Source organism: Thunnus albacares, chromosome 5 (genome assembly GCF_914725855.1).
Source record: "Thunnus albacares chromosome 5, fThuAlb1.1, whole genome shotgun sequence".
Taxonomy (NCBI): Eukaryota; Metazoa; Chordata; class Actinopteri; order Scombriformes; family Scombridae; genus Thunnus; species Thunnus albacares.
Genome location: NC_058110.1, coordinates 9,403,674 through 9,416,293, shown reverse-complemented (window position 1 = coordinate 9,416,293; position 12,620 = coordinate 9,403,674). Strand labels below are relative to the sequence as shown.

At 40.3% G+C, this 12,620-nt stretch overlaps 1 protein-coding gene across 3 annotated transcripts in view; it reads right to left on the bottom strand.

Moving 5' to 3' along the window:
• Window positions 1-10,842, bottom strand: part of mtor (mechanistic target of rapamycin kinase) — an 89,850-nt gene extending 79,008 nt beyond the window's left edge. Inside the window, exons 1-18 of one of the 3 annotated variants that reach the window (XM_044350780.1) lie at window positions 10,672-10,842; window positions 10,088-10,230; window positions 9,682-9,790; window positions 9,253-9,485; window positions 8,396-8,596; window positions 8,122-8,256; window positions 7,768-8,043; window positions 6,850-6,958; window positions 6,363-6,546; window positions 5,872-6,000; window positions 5,429-5,673; window positions 3,508-3,717; window positions 3,165-3,370; window positions 2,228-2,350; window positions 1,910-1,993; window positions 1,527-1,703; window positions 988-1,080; window positions 326-460 (exon numbers count right to left, since the gene is read on the bottom strand). In XM_044350780.1, the coding sequence (XP_044206715.1) occupies window positions 326-460; window positions 988-1,080; window positions 1,527-1,703; window positions 1,910-1,993; window positions 2,228-2,350; window positions 3,165-3,370; window positions 3,508-3,717; window positions 5,429-5,673; window positions 5,872-6,000; window positions 6,363-6,546; window positions 6,850-6,958; window positions 7,768-8,043; window positions 8,122-8,256; window positions 8,396-8,596; window positions 9,253-9,485; window positions 9,682-9,790; window positions 10,088-10,216 (2,778 nt within the window). In that variant the 5' untranslated portion in view covers window positions 10,217-10,230; window positions 10,672-10,842. Of the gene's footprint in view, window positions 1-325; window positions 461-987; window positions 1,081-1,526; window positions 1,704-1,909; window positions 1,994-2,227; window positions 2,351-3,164; window positions 3,371-3,507; window positions 3,718-5,428; window positions 5,674-5,871; window positions 6,001-6,362; window positions 6,547-6,849; window positions 6,959-7,767; window positions 8,044-8,121; window positions 8,257-8,395; window positions 8,597-9,252; window positions 9,486-9,681; window positions 9,791-10,087; window positions 10,231-10,358; window positions 10,579-10,671 lie in introns of those variants that run through there. The other 2 variants (XM_044350781.1, XM_044350782.1) reach the window with 2 other exon arrangements.
• Window positions 10,843-12,620: the final 1,778 nt, after the last annotated feature.

The window sequence follows — 12,620 nt, the reverse complement described above, 5'->3', positions numbered from 1 at the left end:
CAATGTGCTCTCTGAGCCTCACATAATGTAATAGGCTAGGAAAGAAAAAAATATGAATTACATCACAGCAAATGACTTAGGAAAAAATTCCACATAATTGTGGAAAATGTGCATAGAGTTGTACTGTATGTATTCATGTGATTATAATTCACTAGTCAAAGTCCATACATCTAAACAAACCTTCGGTTGTTTAGTATATGTTGACAGGCAGGGTTTCTGGCTTCATTATGACTCGCTGAGCCATAGAGTTGTGTTCATGTTGCTGTCAAGAAAACTGTGGGGGAAACAAAAGGTAAGGACCCGAGATGGAGGCAACCATGCATACCTCTCTCCTGATGCCCTGGTTTTGCTCTGTCTTCAGGAAGTTGAGCAGCACCTCCAGAAGGGAAGGATACTTGCGGTAGGGCTCCACCACATAGCCTGTACTAGCCACCTGTTGGCCCAAGGTCCACAACGCCACCTGGTGGAAAGTCAGAGGCAGATTCTCATGAACAATGCCGTTGGAGCATAAAGCATGTTTAGGATGCACTTTTCTTTACAATGTTAGCTAACCATCCATGTAATACCTATTCAACAAACAACGCTAAAAAGTTAGTAAATTGTGTTATTCATCTACCGTATTAAAAAGTCTTAAATATAAATCCCAACCAGTAATCCTGCCTGCCTGCCCCTGCCATCGATTCAAACAGCTTTTCAGTTTCATATTGATGCATCATTGGTTAATGCTTTTCAATAAACCCTCCCTGTGTTAGTTCCTGGCACAAAATCCTGTTTAAACAGGAAATACCAGAAACACAATCGTCTCAAAATGCTTTCTGAGTGGCTTTAAATGTTTCCAGATCTGATGTCCTGTTATGTTTACTGAAAGTGATGTGTATTTACTGTACCCGAGAAACAAATATTTTTCAGAGCTTGAAGTAGTGCTGGGAAGAGATGTGACAAGAAGATTAGAACCAGATGAAGTAGACACTAATTTTCTTCACATACCTGTCGCTTGGCCAATGAGGAGGAGTCCTGCAGCATGTCCATAATGATTGGAAAAAGCTCATCCATCCACTTCCTCATCTCCAGGCCACTCACCTGACAGGACAGGCACAGGAGAAACAATCAAAACAGAAGAATCCTTATAATCTGTCCAACTTTCTGTGAATAGGATGTTCTGAAATCTACAAAGGACTGAATTATTACTTGGTACACAGTTTGACATTAAAACGACTGGTGATCCCACATCAGTTTCAAACTGACAAGATCAAACCACAGCCCTTATGTGAAGAACATTTGTTTTTAAGCATTTTCCATATTTTTCTGATGTCTTTTTTTTGTTTGTTTGAGGAAAAATAGGGGGGATGCTTTGCTGCCTGCAATGTTTACTATAGTGTCTTTTTTTGATACTGTGAGTGACCAAAATTAGAAATCTTCACTACACATAGGGGCTTTTGGCTTGTATACTTATTTTTTTTTTTACAGAACATGCAAGTCGACATGGCATTTAATAGCATTTTAAATGTATTTAATTTATTCCCTACGTTTTCTTGCATCTTCCTGAGTTGGTTCCTGAACAGCTGGGCTTCTGCCTCTTCCTGCACTGATTCAACCAAGAACACTTGATCTACCTGCGCATCTCCTGCACTCTGTCTGCACTGCAGGGTCTGCCTGCTTCTAACTCTGCTTCCCTGACTCTTCAGTGGGGACCATCGAACCACCTGGACAACAGGTTGGAGCAAGGCACACATCCATGGGTGGTGCTCTACCCTCTACATTTGACCTTAGAAAAGGACAAGCTCAGAATGCTTGCATTAAAATTGTTGATAAATGTTGAAATAATGTAATAATGAATCAACATGGAAAACACAGGCTAACACTGTCCTCACAAAACATTAAGGAAGTGAAACATTAAGTCTGCCCTTACCTGAGCCAACTCGCCGATGGTCGCAAGGACACTGATGACTACTCCAGGGTTGGGGTCTGGGTCTTTTAGCTTGAGAATGAGAGCCTGCAAAAGTAAAAGTTAAAGAGGTTACTTAACCCATTGAATCAAAGTGCTTCCATTAGTCTTGGCTTTAGTTTCACAGTCAGGAAAAAAAATATTTGAAGAGCTTCAGGAAATGAGGTTGTAATGGACATTAACTTTTCTTCTTCAGAGAGTACACATGCTCCTCTCAGGTAAAACCCTGGTTACATTCATAAACTTATACACCTTCGCAATGGACAATTAGCAGAGTTGTACCTTAAGGATGGGCTCCATATATGGCCGTATGAGGCGGGGGGCATTGGAGACCAGATGACCAAGCATACGGGCGCTCTGCTCCTTGTTCCTGCCAACACCACTGTGCTCCAACTCTGTTAAGATCTGCAACAAAATTCAAAACAGAGTTAAGTATAACAAAGTAGACAACTTAATGAGATTAATTTATAATGTACATCGTGGTGTTATGGGAGCAGGGTCTCATAAAAAGAAACATTTACTAGGTGTTATAGATTTACTCGGTGCAGGATATTGTGGCCTTTGCTGCCCTCTAAAGGTATCCAATGGAAATAGCAGACAACAAGTGATCTAATATATGTAATGATAAATGTGCATGATGACGTTATCCGCTCAGGGAATATAATCAATAATTATCTAAAATACACACTTAAAACCATGTTAATTTATAAATTTAAAAATGTAACTAATGTGTTTGAAATTTGTTCTTCAACTTAATTTCCAAGGCAGGCTAAAAAGTAGCATCATCAGAAACACAAGTGCTATATTTAAAGTTTCATTTAAGGCCTTGTGTGAAGATATTTTATTAGTACAGCATCTTTCAAAATATCCTACATAATAATTTGGTAACATTTTGGCCGGTTTTAGCCAAGACAGCCTTATTCTTCATGCCCATGATGGTACATCATCACGCCTGCAACTAACCTGACTAGATGGACTGTAATCCCGACATGACCCTTAATACTGACAATACGTCACTCTTTCTGCAGCTGGTAAACATTTGTTGTTGCCCTTTCCAGGTATATCAGTGCGCCAAATTGAATGTTGAAAAGAATTAAGCTCAGATTCATTAATTTTTTTCATTCAACAATTCAACAAACTCCCCTTTAAAAAGGGAAAAAAGCTACCATTAAAGAACTCATTAAACTACTGATGTTGATGATCTGTGTGCCTCTCCTACCTGAATGAGCATCTTGCGTAGGAAGGGCATGACAAAGGCAGGGTTCATGCTGCTGAGGCGTCCGATTGTGCAGATGGCCAGCTCTCTGATCTCAAACACCTCATCATTCAGTGCCACAAACAGCGCCTGCAAATTCTCAGCCTGGGCAAGGTGAGCATCAAAGCGTTCATCAAGAGACGCCAGCACACAGTATCGAATGTCTGGATCTACAGGACAACAGGGACAAGGAGGAGTCAGATATTAAAACTCTTATCACTCGTATAACCCTCATCATCATGGTCATCACAGCTGTCAACAGTTGTGTTCCCTCTCCTCCTCCTTTTCCTCTTCTTTCATGCGTTACCTGGGTCAGTGATGCCAACAACCAGCAGCTTGCTTAGCACATCCGCAACAACCTGCACTGCTGTCTGACTGACAACATGGCCACTGATCAGGTGGATGGAGGGGGTGAGGAGGCGTGAGCAGGTCCGAGCTGCCTCCATCCGGATCTCCTTGTGCTCACTGTTCAAGAAGTGGTCAGCACAATGGCGCACAAACTGGGTGAGGGAGTGTCCTGATGAAAGAACAGAGAGTTAAAAGAATAATTCCTGAACTATTTGGCAAATAATTGTTTAGATAGGTGTGGTTTATGGTAAATGAGGGCACACATAATCTTTTATAGGTGTCTGGACATTTTTGGACTCTGTGCTGCCAACAGAACTTGACTCATGACTCTTCCTGTATTTTTTTCTCTTGATCCAGAGAGGACCATCTGGTTCATTTCACACAATTTTTGGATTTCACAACTAAATTCTGAATAAGTCCAGTGTTGTACTACAATTTGACTTATAAGTCAATTAGGAATGAGTCATATTTAAAAGAAGACTATAAATAAGCCATTACCAATAACCCAAAACAAAAGCCAGCCGTTCCATCACCTACAGGAAGACAACAGACTTTGAGATGTAATTACTTTACCATGGTCTGCTGTTTACAGCCAACAGTTGGAAAACATCAAAGAAGTGGATGTTAATTTTTCCACATTTTTCTTCCAATGTGGACTGCCCAATTCCCGATGCACTGCTGTCCTTATTATTGCTAACGTATTACATATGGACAGCTGCTGTAGTGGACAGAAATACTAAAACCACTGTGCCCAGATTCTGTTCGACTGAACTGAACTGATGATTTAATTTCCTTTGACCATTACTTCTTCAATAACATTCCTTTCCTAAATTATAAGGAAAATATTGATAACATTTGAAAAGGTAACATGGAGTGCACAAAAGTCTACATTTCACTCCAAGTATCTGAGCTATCTATTATTGTGATTCAATGGCATGCTGTTTAAAACTCTATAGGTCCAGTCCAGAGAACAGATGACCACAACCTCTTCAAACACTTCTGCCGTTCTTGTTAGTTACTTAATCATGTATTATGGACGTGTTCTCTTCACCTTCTATGGCTCCAATCTTATGCCTGATGGTTTATGCCTTTAATTTAAAACCACAACATTTCATTCAGACACCAACACATTACCTATATCAGTTATGTCTTTTCATGTTTTATGATTTTCTAGGGCTGTTGTGCCACTATCCATCCTTGAAAATTATAATTTTCAACTGCTGTCATCAGTAATAAACATCTTTATGCCAGTGAGTTTATATAATTTAAAGTTACACAGTATGTAGATATCTATATGTATAAACAATAACGTTGCTGCCGTATTTATGCCTTTAGATTACGTTATTTTGAGTGCGGATGAAGCAACTACAATGTTAGCATAGCTCTGATCGATCCAAACACCATTCAGAGAACAAGCATTTTAAGAGTTGTTTGCTTGTTGTCATGCGGACAGACCTGACAAAGGATGAATTCAGGCTTTTTACAAATTGACATCATCATGTAGTTACTTTGGCGTCCTTTTATTGCAATGAAATCACAGCAAAATCTAAGTTTATTTACACTCAAACTGGCCATTCTGAAGGGGGCTGGTCAGACAGGATGAGAAGGCTGCTGTGATAATTGATCCTTTGCGTATTTTGACCAAAGCATGTCAGATACATTTTATTATAATGCCAGGGAACTGTGTTAACTTGTGGAAAAGGGGTATAATATGGCCTTTTTAAGGTAAAATTAATGAGTGGAGTTTGGTGCATTAGAACAGAATTGGGGGTCTGTGCATGTTTTTCATTCTGTCGGTTTTCTCTTCCTGTGTTTCCTACGAAATAAATTAAGTCCTGCAATATTTTTTATTTTCTTCAGCTGTATTTCAACATTCTTACCCTCAAATTCAAAGCTTCCCAACGTGCGTAGGGCCAGTGTGATGCTGCCTACGTCGCTGGCTTCTGGAATGTTGGTGAGGCTTGGCGAGGCCAGCTGGTGAGCCAGGCCTTTGGGCATGCCGGGGTGACGCAGTGGCTTGTGCATCAACACCAGGGAAAGCATCTTCAGCAGACCGTCCTGGATGTCCTTCTTCAGCTGGGGGATCTGACGGCTCAGGTCATACAGCACCGCTGTCAATGCAGGACTGAACGGAAAGGGACACATTTAGAAAATGTTGGCCCGACACAATGGATAGACACAATATCATCATCTTTAAATAAGGACATACAAGTATGCATATAGTGTAGATCAAACTCTATATTTAGATACTGCTTCTTGTTTAAATTGACAGAAGTTAAAAAAATACATTAGACTGAGTTATGGTGGAAGCATTTTGTCCTACCTGAGGCCCACAGCGAGCATTGGCTCCAGCAGCTCCTTGATGTCTGGTTGGATGCTGGGACCCATGGCTCTGGAAAGCATGCTGATACAGGTGAACACTGTGGCGTCTACCTGCATGGTCTTCTGCCTCCTGTTCACATGGAAGACAGGAAAGTGAAAAATCAGGCATTAGGCAATTTTAAGTTTCCTTTCATAACATAGACTGTATCCCAAAATTATTTTAAACAGGTAGATACATAAAGCAGAACTTCCCAAAATATGGCCCAAACTGGATACAAAATTGGACTCAAGATTTTATAAACAGATTTGAAATTAGATTGAGGATGGTCTCAAACGTAACACAACCAAAACCTACAAAACTAAAATAATTCTTAAAATATATGAAGCAAATCAAAACATATCTATGTATGTCTGAATCTGAAGAAATACAATTTATAGTATATATAGATACAACATATAGCTAGAGCCAATTTCATGTTTGTAATTACTGACTTGTGTGCAAAGTCTTTGGGTGGCAGGGCAGCCTTGATGATCTCAAGGATCTTGGAGAGGTACGGCTGGATTTCTGCCCTGACAGCCACTACCAGCAGCCCCAGAGCCTGGAAAGCTGCGGTCCTTTCCTTCTCCTTCTTCAGACAGCCCAGCAGGTAGCCCATAGTGTCTGACAGGTATTGGTCTGCACAGTGGATGGAAGAACCACAGTGCAAATGATTAGACACATATGTAGGGGTTCATACATGCTGCAACACATAAATCAACTGACTAGGAGATATTATATGCAATTTATTATGGCAAAGCCGACAGACATTTGGACAGACAAGACCAAAAAGTGTTCATGATCTCTTTACATTTCTTGTCCATTACCACCAAAATAGCCCAGTTGATATAATGATTGGAAATAATGCATGACTGCAAGTTACTCTATCAAAGATGGATTCAACTGGATCTTGGATTACGTCCAAACATTTACTAGTCCCACCTGTAAAGGTATGTGGCTGGAAGGCAGCAAGGCGAGGGAGCAGGTTGAGGATGGTCATCTGGATCAGAGGGTTCTTACTGGTTTTGTATTTCAGCACCCACCGACACACCTAAACAAATCACACCATGAAAGATTATGTCAACTATGATTTATTAGGTGCTCAAAACAGCTCTGACCTTGTGTCTTAAATCTCTTCATGGTCCCTCTGTTATACTATGAGAGCTATTCTGCCTAATTTATGATATTGAATATAAGTTTCTATTTCTTGACAGTCGAAAATTATATTTATATTCAAAACGTGCTACTCTATTGTACAATAACTTATAGTTTGTCCCATGACCTAGTTTGTTCTTGGCCATCTTCATCGGCTATTGGGTGAACTGAAGTCTTGAACCAATTTGGGATGAAAAAATTTGAGGATTATTGCAAGTATCTTGTATATAAAAACATCTTGTGCAGGAGAGTGCACATCATTTTTGCATTAAGTGGGTAATAAACAACTTTATAGCCTGTATTGGCAACTCAAAAATAGAGCACTGTTTCCGATAAAAATAAAAGCCAGGGAGAGTTTTGAAAGCCTGTTCCACACCTGTTGAAGCAAACATTCAGTAATCAACCCCCACGCAAACAAGAAGTGGACAAATCACCACCTTACAAAGTAAGAAGTTCAATTCAATTTACTCCTTTGCAGTACAAAAAAATTGAACACTATAAACTAAACTATTGCTGCATTATTCAAAGAACACTGCAGTATAGTAGTATAGAGTTAACTTTATCACTGAAGTGACACAACAATAACAAGACTTTCAGTTTCTATCACAAGATATGCATTTTTCTTGAGCGAAATAATCAAATTCTGAACACAATAACCGTCAGATTGACCAGTTATTACAGCCAGACCCATGCTGTATAATCTACCTGGTCAAATCGCTCCTCCATCAGCTCTCGGCAGTATCTGCTCTCCACCAGCGAGCTCTTGGCAGGCACTGGTGTGGCCCCGAAGCTGAGGAAGCCCTGAGGTGTGCTGTAGCCCAGCAGGCCCAGAAGAGCATTGGACTGCGGTGGCTGCACTGACTGGAAGCTGGTGAACGGTGTGATGTGGCGGGGCTTGGTTCCAAATCCCATCAGCTCCTTGCAGTACTTATCGTGGACGAGCTGCTGCTGTGTGATCTCCTCCATCTCCTCACGCATGCGCTAGTGAGAGACAAGACAGTGAGTGCGATGTTTTGCTTTTGGATGTGAGAGTGTTTCTACAGTGAGGTCAACCCTCACCTCTCCTTCCATGCTGCTGATGCGAACCAACTCGTTCAGGATAAGAAGAGCACCGTGGACCCTGTCATCGCGGTTCATCCCTTTCTCTTTGGCCAAAGTCTCATCAAATCCCTTTTCTGCCTCCTCAAAGGTTTGCTGTCACAGAAAAATAAACACCCATGTCACCTATTACAAGGACATTGGTTTCTCCCTGGCAAATACAACATATACTGATGAAAAATACTTCATTGAGGACAAAAAATGTGATTTGACAGGATACAGTGAAATGCCATACTTTGTACCACTGTGGTTTCTGCATTTCCTTGGTCTCCCTCTGTGTAGTGAGGATGAGACAGGCTCGAAGGGCAGACACAGCCCCCTCTCGGATAGCCTGCTTGGGGTCCCATACTGCATAGAAGATGTTGTCGAAGAAGGGTTGCACTTGCTGAAAGAAGAAGGTGGGCGCACTCACAGCCAGCTCCCTCAACACCAACACCTGGAACAGACAGAATATCGTTTTGTAACTGGTCATTAATTGCATTTCTTATGTTTACTCTCTTAGAGTGTAAATAAATGTTAACATTATGCTTTTCAGACCTCTCTGTGTAGTAATCATATCATAACAGTGCTCTAAAGTTCAACCCTTTGGAATTTATAAAGTGTACAACTGTACATCAGGTGTTCACTGCTTCACCTTTAAGTAATAGAGAGTATTTTTACAACAAAGAAAAAAGTGTGAGTTTGTTAGCTGGAATAGTAGCTCATTTCAAGCAAGTTTTTATAAACTTTAAGGTTTGTATGACAAAATCTTTCTACAAAAATCATGCCTTTACAAATACTTGAGAAAAGTGAATAACAGGGAGTAGTAATAGTGCCTCAACTCCAAACGACACTGGTATTACAAGGAAAATCCAACACTGTCTCATGAATGGCAATGAGTTCTCCATCCAGGGAAAATTAAACCAGCCATGAGTCACGTGCCTAGTGCAGCTTTATAAAGTGAAAAAAAGAAAAAAAAAAGCAACAATGCAAAGGGACAGTCCTGAGTAAGGCTGTCCTCTACCCTCATCTCCACCACACATAAACACCACTGAGAAGTGGTGGTATTTCAACAACAAACAACACAGTCCTCGCTTTCTGCTAGTCACTTACTGCAGCGTGGCGTCTGCCTTCATTCCTGTCTGCTCCCAGCCATTCAAGAGCCCTCTTCACCTCAAACTCCACATACTCAGCAGTGAAGGTGTCCCCTGCCATAGACAGGTGGCCCATGGCTTTAGAGGCCATCTCCATCACCACAGGGTCACTGGAGGGGAGCAGGTTGCGCAGGTAGTTGGCAAAGCGGCTGATCCTGGTGGCATTGCCTCCCTCAACTCCTATCAGACTCACTGGAAGAAATAATCAATTCACAGTTACTGTATATACTGTATGTACTGTAATAGGTTCATTGTGTGTATATTGTTATATACCATTTAATGCTTAAAAGCTAAACAGTTCCCCAAGTGCAGTAATTTATCTCAAGCTCATACCACTAGTTCTTAAATAAAAGATAAAAGTAAACTTATTTACTTATTCTAAGCTTACCTATGGCGAGAATCCCTCCTTTCTTCTCATTCACATCAGAGCTGGATACCAGCTCAAATATGTGGTGGTTTAACTCATCATAGAATGTAGTGGCTTCATCTTGGCTTAACTGTGGATGGCACAAACAAACCAGTAATACAAAAACCAGTAGAGAGGAAACCAAAATTGGTGATTGCAACAAAAGGATATCTAAAAAGTCTAGAATATCTGGGAAAAGAAAAACATTTCTTATTATCCCTGCACTTTATGTAATATTTACAACAAAAGGAAAGCTGGAGTCACATCCACTCCTGAAACACAGTGTAAACAGCTGATCATTCTCCAGCTCCAGTGGGGAAGTGCAGTCCTACTGAAATGATACTTCACGACAGATTTATGTTATGTCCACGTATGTTTTTGCTCATACCTCTCTGAGCTCTGTAGTCACATAGTGCTGCAGATCTTTGGCAGATTTTGCTCTGGTGTCTTCATTTCGACTCTTCAGGCCACTGACAAACTGTTGCAGCACAGTGGCTGTGCCTGACATGATCACCATTTGGACGACTTTATCTGTAAGGAGACAAATAAAACGGATATGCTTTCACTACAACGTGCTAGGCTGCCAAAACAAGGAATGACAAGTATAAATTTGCTACACTTGAGAGAGACAGAATATTTGTCCTGAGTTGGTAACATACCAGGTCAATGTTGTAGACGCTACAGCTAACGTTAGCTAGCAAGTCTGGTTAGCTAGTAAAACATATTATCAAGCTTGTAAGGTAACACATAATTTACACCAAACAGAGACATTACGCTAAACTGGAAAGATAGCATCCTCCACACCCTAGCACGTCCAAGGAGTACAGGTTTGGCGCAGGCTATTTCAGAGCCTGGTGAGTGTATCATGCTGGTTTTGTTTAGCTAACGTTAGCTAGCACTGACATTAAGCTACCTGATATAGCAAACCGTTAGCTACGTGGTAAAGTCGTGTAACCATTTTGTATCACTTACGTGTTCACAGTAATATGCCGGCCACTTATTTGCTATTCGACTCTTGCAGAATATCTCTCATTGTACGACTACACGGCCAGTACAGGGCAAGGTGAGCTAGCTGTATGTATGTATCTCTTCTGATGAGTTGGACCGACTCCAGCACGACAACAAACTTCACAAGCGTGAAGTTGCGCAGCCTGCGCAGAGCAGCTGAGAACAGATTCAACTGTAGTGACACTTTACTTGAATATTTGTATGACTTGTATTTGTATGACTTTATACTTTTATTCACATATTCACAGAAATATGGTTCTTTTTATTCCACTACATTTTCCTGGAGGTTGTTGTGTAGCCTATATAAATGAGTTACCACACCATCTGAACGTATCATTACCATAGACTGTATATTTATATACAGTCATTACTATCGACTGCATATAAAGTATTCAAGTATTACAAAGTAAAGTATTATATACAGTCTGTGGTCATTATTAACGGACCTTTTTCATGGCTGACAAATTAAAAGCACGGTAATTAATAAGATTAATGATGGCCGCACTTCACTCAGGTATTCCAGCCCCATGGCATTGTGCATACTGGCTCACTGACATGCCTTTCTGACACACAATGCAAAGGAACCCATTTTTATGTTATCAGATGTGCTTTCCTGCTATAATATGTAAGAGATATGTCTGCTGTGAAAAGAGTATAATGAAGGCTGGATTACCAATTTGGCAAAATGAGACAATAGCCCCTAGCATTAGAACACCAGGGGTCCCATGGCACCAGCACACCACAGTGTGTCAAGCCAGTGCTGCTTTCAACACACATATACAGTATGTTCCTCACTCATTCATACATTTCCTACACTACTGATGCAACTAAAGTTCCACATCTTATGCTTTTGTATTATGTTTGTCTATTTCAAATAAAACATTGATTGGCACTTTAACCTGACAGGTTTGAGTCAGTTCTGACATAGTTTCCTGGTGTAAAACACCTTTTTTTAAGACCTTCATAATTTCAGTTCTGTCTTTATATGTTGCGCATTATGAAATGAATTACCACACCTGCACAGGGAGTAGGAGGTAAAGGGGGTTAAATGGGGCCCAGCAGTTTATTTTTGACCCAAGCAGTTAATCCAGCCCTGCTAATACTTCTCTATATATGTTGCATTAGGAACTCAGGACGTTTCCTTAAAATCAAGCAATTATTCACCCTAGCTCTTAATATGTGAAGGATTTGAAAACTTTCTTTTTTCATTGTGAGAAGATATAAAATGAGACTGATGAGAACATCCCCATACTTATTACAGTCAGTGTACAGATTGTAGAAGCAAACCCACAAACCGAGGCACAGTGAATTAACAAAGGGTCAAGTCAAAGTCAAAAAGCTTTGCTGTCATATGAGAAATGATTCACTTTGTATAATGAAATTCTTAATTTAAATTAATTTAACCAATGGCGAGGATCAAGATTAATGGGAGTCTCTCGAATTCTATCACACTAGAACGAGTTGTTGACAGGGTCTCTCTTTGCCATTTTTTTGGAACCTCTGAACCAAAGGATAAAACAAAATTAAATTATAAAAGGTGTAGACATGGGGGGGAAGATAGCAGGAGATAGTGCTATTTGCTGATGATGTCCTGGTATACTTATCAAGACCCACTACTTCCCTCCCTGCACTTATGTCAGCTCTTACAGACTATGGTCTACTATTAAATGTACAATAAACACAGCTTATTACTTTTAATTATAGGCCAGACCAAACCACCAGAGAGAGATATGGAATTGATTGGAAATTACTCTCTACAGAATAAAATCTGATACTGGAAGATGGAGTCTAATTCCTTTTATGAGCATCATCTTGAGAGTTGAGGTGGTTAAAATGAACATACTTCCAAGGTTACTGTACTTTCTCTCTGCCAGTAGAGGTAACAAAGATTTCATGGAAGGTGATAAAATGAT